The sequence below is a fragment of the Nanorana parkeri genome, unplaced genomic scaffold (assembly GCF_000935625.1).
Source record: "Nanorana parkeri isolate BGI_ZX_2015 unplaced genomic scaffold, ASM93562v1 scaffold1943, whole genome shotgun sequence".
NCBI lineage: Eukaryota > Metazoa > Chordata > Amphibia > Anura > Dicroglossidae > Nanorana > Nanorana parkeri.
Window position 1 is genome coordinate 160104 of NW_017308211.1, and position 7909 is coordinate 168012.

General features: G+C 38.5%; 1 protein-coding gene across 1 annotated transcript in view; it reads right to left on the bottom strand.

Moving 5' to 3' along the window:
• Nucleotides 1-4319: 4319 nt before the first annotated feature.
• The window catches only part of SLC35D3 (solute carrier family 35 member D3), a 6384-nt gene continuing 2794 nt past the window's right edge, over nt 4320-7909 (bottom strand). Inside the window, exon 2 of the mRNA XM_018572129.1 lies at nt 4320-5222. Coding sequence (XP_018427631.1) covers nt 4399-5222 — 824 coding nt within the window. The 3' untranslated portion in view covers nt 4320-4398. The remainder of the gene's footprint in view (nt 5223-7909) is intronic.

The following is a 7909-nucleotide window of genomic DNA, read 5'->3' on the forward strand; positions in this document are numbered from 1 at the left end:
TGCCGCAACGTTTTGTGAGTGGGACTAAAGGATTGACAATGTGCCCCATGTTAACTATTGATATACTATTTGAAGGGTACACAAGTATGAAGCCAGGACAAGAATCATTGAACTCTAATGTATCTTTGTTGCAGTTAACTAGAAGTGAAACTGTGCACAAAATGCATGGAAGATCTGTTGAATTATAGTTAATGGCATTAGAGATTTAATAAAATGCAGTGGTGTGAGCAAAAATGCACAAGTCTCATCATGCATTTAACTTTCCAAAATGTAAATGTGTCTTGGGAGCTTTTGTTTGACCATGCACAGTCCAACAATGGTGTTGCAACTTATTCAAGCACTGCTTGTGATGATTGGACAGCTATGGAGCCATGTAGAAGTAAACAGGTTAGTGATAGTGGGCACTTGGGAGAATAACTAGTGTTTGTTGCCACGCACATAGATTCTCAAATCTCCATGTGACGGTAGTTTCAGGCTCCATTTACACATTAGCGGTTCTGAAAGGAAACGCGTAAAGCATAAAGACTAATACATTCTAATGTATCTTGTTCATACTTGCGCGGCAGGAAAACGCAAATCGCGATATGCTGGGCTACTGCTCCAGCTATAGTAGTAGCTGCAAAAGTGCGGAAACTGTGCGTATATTTAAATATGCGTGTTGAATTCAAACCGCTATGTGTGAAAAGGGCCTCACTGTTTCCTTCTAAATGTAAAAACTGAACAAAAGCTAACCACTTGCAGTGTATTGATTTATAGACTGATCAGTACTCAATATAAGCAAGGATGGATAGATGTCCTACTGTAATGTTGTAATTATTTAGATGTCTGCCCATCTTCAGCTGGCCTTCTGGCGACTTATTTGGTCCACCATTTATATGTCAAATGAAGCCAATTACCAGTGCAGTATTCAATGGTCACAGTGCAATAGGTCTCATATGGAGAAAAACCAGTATGAAAAATGTATTCTTGCCTATAGCATCTGCTTGGATTGTGTTTTTACATTCTAGCCTATATTTGGAAACAGATAGCTAGAATCTGGTTGCTATGGGCAACATAGACACTATATTTGAAATATTTTTTCAAATAATATGATCAACCAAAGTGGTTTACACGATTGCTGTGTAAAGGAGCACATTCATATTGTTTCAAAGTGTCCAATAACAATTTATTTGCCCAGCTACATACTGTTAAAGAGTCACAACGCAAAGTACCTGTGTTATTAGGTTCTGGTTAAAACAGTTTTTCCTTGACAAATCAGCCACATACTTATTCCATGTCAATGAATACATTGATAGCATTTTTTGCCATGCCCTACAACTAATATTTAGTAGAGTGAGGGAATGACTGCTTGTATCAGAGCTTAATCACAAAGGTATATTACTTTGTAGCAAAGTCCCTTTCACAGAACATACATGTGTAGTTAATTTTACCATGATGATCATTTTCTTTGATCCAATACAATTTTACTAGTGTAGTCAGCAAGGCAGAGAGATGATAAGGAGCCAGGTATTTTGTACCTGCTACATTGGGTCATGATAGAAAGTCTATTACCCATCTTAATCCTATATACTTGTGTGGGAACAGATTCAAAATCTACTTGGTGTCATGGGGAATTAGTAAGTGCAGTAGCAAATAAGACATATCTTTGGACCTCTGTAAACAGATCCCACTCTTTGGTAGTGTAGTAAACCTAATTTAAATACATCCCACTGCCCAGAATGGATACTTCAAATTTGTCCCAACATAATAGCACCCAATATGTAATCAATACCATTTACAAGGTATTTTGTGTTTCACACAACTGGGCAGGACTAATACCACTGAAGAGTGCATAGAAAGTTACAAGCTCATTGGATTTCCGATAGGATTAACAGGGTTTTGTTGTTGTTTTTTTCGCACTTATCGCTCCAAACAAGAACAAAAAATATATTTGTTTTAGGATTTACATACATTTTAAACCAAGGTTGTAAAAACAACTTCATTTTGTGTTCTCTATGGCAACCAATCATGTACCAAGTATTGGCCATAGCAACTAACAAGATCCCAGGTGTTTGTCTTAACACTGTCCATGACAACTAAGGCCCGAGGTCTTCATTTTTCTAATGTAGCTTAGAATGTGTATACTAACACTTGAGTGTTATGTTAAATCTTATAACTCTTATAAATAGGAATGACAGTAAACTCCCAGTTATCTGGCACCCACAGGGTAGGTGTCAGATAACTGTTTCTGGTTGCTTAAGAGTTAATAGTAACTCTCAAGCAACCATCCAAGAAGCACCCCATTTCCCCACCGGCATACTTCTGCAGCGACAGAATCCTGCCCACTGCGCAGAAGAGTAGCCCTGAGAATGAAAGTTCACTATCAGGTCCGCTCCTCTGCTCAGTGGGTGGGAACAATGGCCAGCCTGCTATTGGCTATTGCAATTTTAAATAGCCAATAGCAGGCTGGCTATAGAAAACCCCGCCCACCAAGCAGAGCAGCAGCCTGGAGAGAGAAAGTTATCTCTCCAATCCTCTTCTTGGTGTGCAGGATTTCATTAGGCAGCCTGCTATTGGCTATTTCAAATTGCAATAACCAATAGCAGACTGGCTATTGAAACCCCACCTACTGAGCAGAGGAGTGGACCTGAGAATGTTCTGTCTCAGGTCCACTCCTCTGCTCAGTGGGCAGGCACAATAGCCAGCCTGCTACTGGCTATTGCAATGTGTAATATTCTGCTGCCAACCACATAATCTAGCCACCGGCCGGCAGAAACATGTAAACATTAAATTTAGTTGCTCATTAAATCTTTAGTGTGCGCCAAGCAACCGACAACTTTTTAAAGTCACCGGCAGAAAAAAAAATTGTCTTCAATTTTTTTTTTTGCTGGTTCCTTGAGTGTGCCGGTTGCTTGAATGCTGGATACTGGGCAGTTTACTGTATTATGCTTAGTAAGCCCTTGTGCATTATAAGCACAGTGGCTTAGTAGTTAGCACTGTAGCCTTACAGCACTGGGATCCACAATTCTTATCCCAGCCAGAACACTATCTGCATGGAGTTTGCATGTAATCCCTGTGCTTGTATGGGTTTCTCCCCACAATCCAAAGACATGCTGGTAGGTTAAATTGCTCCTGTCGAAATCAGCACAAGTATACATGTGAGATAGGGACCTTAGATTGTAAGCTCCTTGAGGACAGAGATTGATGTGAATGTACAGTTTATACACTGCTGATGCTTGTAAATGCCTGTAATAGTAAATATACTAATACACGTTTGATGGTAATAAACTTGTTGTTTGGCTATATTTTAGTTCTAGAAAACTAGAAAACAAAAGTGAATTTCTTTCTCACAGACAACTATGTTTTTTCAATTTCCCTGGTATGCAAAACTTTCTTCTCCTTTGTACTACCTGTCTAGGTTCCACTTTCCTACTCATCTTTGGTCAAAGCCCAAAAGATCATAAGGCAATTAGTGGCCAAGACAAAGTGGCAATATTGCCTCATGTGGCCCCTCAAGGAATATGGTGCAAAGTTTGTTCATTGCCTCGTAGTAAAAATAATCCTGCTATGCAGGTTAAACTGAGAATCCTAAGCCATGCTGGCTGTGAGTAAAAAAGGCTCTTAGTTCATATGACAGCTTTTATAAATTAGCTTCCGGGAGAATCAGCTTTGATTGTGTGAGGTAGAACAACCAATTTGGGAATATGAGGTTAATCCTGACCTGTTTGTGATTTCCATTTTTTTATGCAATGCCCAATTTTGTATTATACATTCATCCTATTACTGGGATTGGCATTAAGTAGTTTTAAAAGAATGGCTAGCTGCCAACCACAAATGCTTCCTAGCTACGAACATTTTACCAAGTGGCAGCTTCAAAACAAACAACTAAACACATAGGAACCCATACTGTGCTACAGAACCTGTGTAATTCATTTGTGTTAATGATTAAAGGTATGAGTTGGCAATCCTGCCTGTGTTGTGTGTACATACAACAACATTGAGCTCCACAATCTTGGCTCCTGGGAGCAACACATGTAGAATTTAGTTATGAATTTAAATAACCACCTTTCCTGCCCCAATTTCCTGTTTCATATGACATAGAAAATGCATACTTTGTTTCTTATGTTGTTTTAGCAGGAAGACTATAAAATGTAATAATGGAATGTTGATATCAGTTGTGTCTGTTGAAAATTAATATGAGACCACATTCTCTACAATAGATAGTAAAGATCAAGACTATGTCATTTTATATATATGCATTATAGAAATCATTTGCATCATGGATATGATGCAAATGAAATTTAACTTAACATGACAAATTGTGACAAATTTTTGCCATATAATATACATTTATATGTATCCCTCCTTAGCACATACAAAAGATAATTTCCTTCCATATAAGTTATCTCAAATATATTATCAAGGACTCGGAAGTTCCTCATTTTCTATAAGGTAATCTTTTTTTAAAAATCTTGTACCCCTGACCATCCTCCATACTCCGAGATATGCATCTAGTAATGAACTTCTGCTGTCGGCATCAGAGGGCCCAGTTGGGTCATGTGATTGCAAGACGGAAGCTAATGTGTTCTTCTTTTCTTCTGTGTAATTATTAGCTGTCTCATTAGGTGGCTTTTCTTGTGGCTCTCCTTCTGTGCTGTTTTCCTGTAAAATTTCTTCCATTGCAAATGGGGGATGCTGTTCATCCTGTTCTTTCTTTTCATCTTCCATAGCCTCCTTTTCCAAATCTTCATAATTGATCTGCCGCCTTGTTTCATAGAACTTAACCGCACAGTAGATGATGGACCCAAAAGTGTTGACAACCACACCTGCAATGAAGAGTGATGTGGGTTCCACATCGCTAAATGCAAGCATGCCAACTGTAATGGTGGCAATGCTCTTCACCACACCGACAAAACTTGTAGTGACTGCTGAATTTATATAAGTACAATGCAGTGTAGTAAAATTCATAGCACAACCAATCAGAGTACATGCAATGAAAGTGCAGACCATGGCTGGGTCTTTCCAACCTGGGAATGACCATGCATCAATCATGTCCATACTGGCAAAAGAGAAGATAATAAGCAGAGGTGTTGCTGTGATTGCAATGATATACTGGGCAGTTAGAGGTCCATGATCACTATCTGTACTAGTCTTCTGAATAATTACTAGGTAGGCAGCATGAACTAGTACAGCCAGTACTCCAGTTATGTAGCCTACAGGTTCACCACTCAAGTCACCAGCACCTGTATGGGGCACAAGATAGAAAATGTAAAATTATCATGAGTAATTTAAAGATATATGTTTTATGATAAAGCAATATACAATTAATACAGAAGAACATCTTGGAATTAAGTATTTCTATTTTTTTCATTTTTACAATAACCATCATATATGGTACATATAACCAAAAGCTTGATGTTTATTCCCGTCATAGACTTGGACTTCCAAACAAATTAGTAAACTAAACATGAGACTGTAGTCCATCACAGGAGTGAGCTTGGAGCTGTGGCTACTTTACAACACACACAGGGACCATGGGGAACAAAAGTAGCCACCCTCCAGGAGGAAGGACAGTGTCAGCATGAATTCTGAGATGATTTGAGGATCTACCGTCGAGTGATAAACAAATAAGATACATTTCTATTAATAGTTAGGGTACTTAAATGCATTTTTAAGATTTAACTACCGAGTTTAGTATCACTTTAAGTGTCACACTACCTTGTTACTACCTTTTTTCTTCCTACATATTAAAATTTCTACAGAGCCTTACAGAAATATACACTTTTATACTATATAGTGTATTCCAAAAGGTAGAGTGCATACCTTGTTGCTTTATTCTAGACATGGTATAAACCTACATTACAGTGCAACTTCTCTAGTTTTCTTAGGTACAACAAAGGCAATGTGCTTTTGTATGGTCCTCATTCCTAACCATGTGTATGCAGTGCTAAAGGACTGGTATTGACTGGTAATCTCTTTTGGAAAGATTTTATCAGTACATTCACAAATACCTTTCATGCACTCTTCCTGTTTGTTAACTTCCCATATCAATATTCTGTGTCTGTCTAGCTGATTCACATCACACAATTATGAGAGGAGTTTTTGTACTGTAATAGGAATTTTAAAAAAAAAAGACAGAAACAAAATAAAAAATACTTGGTTGAGAAAAGTCTGCATATAAATGCACAAGGCCAGAAATAGCATATTAAATTAGCTTTACAGCATAGAAAAGAGAAAGAAACGAACAGTTAGATGTCTTTCCCTGTGCTCTAATACTTGTCTTGTTCACCTCATTGGCTACACCGCATTACTCATTTATGCTTTAGGCTCATTAGCCACCATATCTGCATACTCGGTCATGCTGAACAAAATGTTTCCCAGATACACATTGAACAACCTGTTGCTCAACCATTCACATTCCTAAGCCCCGTTCTAAGTCTCATTTACAAAGAACATTCGCTAATTCCCTATATTCTGTACAAATGACAGCCTACCACTGGGTTTTTTTTCATATGGGCATTAGGCACATTTTCAGATGTCTCCCCCAGTCATTTCCTAAACAAGCTCTCAACCTTTACTAGTCCCCATCAGTGCCAAACAGTGCGGTTAGCTCACCCCAACATGTAAGAGCAGCCCAGACCTTACTCCATGCTCATAATCACTTTGTCACAAACTGACATTATTTTTTGGCTTGCTGTGCAATAGCAGGCTTACTGCTCCTCTTTAGCAGGTAACACATGCAAAGCCACCAGAGGTCAGAAGATGCGCAGGGATCCATTGTGATGCTGTTCTGCCTTGGCCACCCAAAACATGAATAAATATTGTCCAAAATTAATGTCTCAGAGAGTCATGCTGAGTAAGCCTGTCATAATGCAGAATGGAGAGGGATCATGCTGTACAAAGGACTGCCAGGAGCTAGCCAGCAAAACCTCAACATGTGAGCCCCAGCAGAAGCCACTTTAGGAAAGGCTGTGCTCACTTAGGTATAGTACTTTCCAGGGAATATAAGCAGCATTATTGCAACAATGCATTGGCAGCTGAGTGTGGTCTATAGACACACAGTACACACAGTACACAGAATTCATATATGAATTCCTAATAAATGAATTCTAGAACGTGTATCAATCTATACATAGGGTATGTTACTTGAGTGAATGTTTACGTGTTTGTTTCTGTCAAATATCTGCAAGGAAAATAATGCACCTCTGGCATGACTACTTGTTGCATAATGCCGACAAAGAATGCTATGGGTTGATAGAAGTATAAATGTGTTGATTATCTAATATAGACATAAAGAGACAGACAGAGATAGGTTCCACTATTAGAAATATTTATGTTACACTTTATAGATCCAATAAAAAATTATATGTTATTTTTAGGAAAATCTCTTAAACAAGCAGCCCGGTTGACTAGGAAGCTGCGTTATTGTACCATCTGCTCTTTCTGGCTACTTATTTCCAGTCTCTCTCTGGTGCCCTGGCTCTGTTATAACATGGAAGCCCATTGTCTATATTACAATATTTATTTATTTGTTTCAGGTATTTATATAGGGTCAACAAGTTACACTGTGCTGTATACTGTACATTTACATTAGTCCCTGCCCTCAAGCAGCTTACAATCCAAGGTCCCTATCTCACATAACAAGAGAAGATGGGCCATAGTCAATAGGACTAAACCTTTTAAGAGTAAAACTATCATAAGAGATCCTATAAATTAGGAGACCTTAATTTCCCCTTAAGCGTGTAACAGTTGTTCACATTGACAGATGCTGAGCATTTCCTAAGAGACTACCACCACCACCAACATCAGGGTCACATATGACCAATGAGCCACTGGTGGAGAATCATTCCTTAGCTGAGATACTCTTGTGCCAATTTTAAAGACTAAGTTTACTTTTGTAACCATGATCCATGGTACACCCATATCAAGG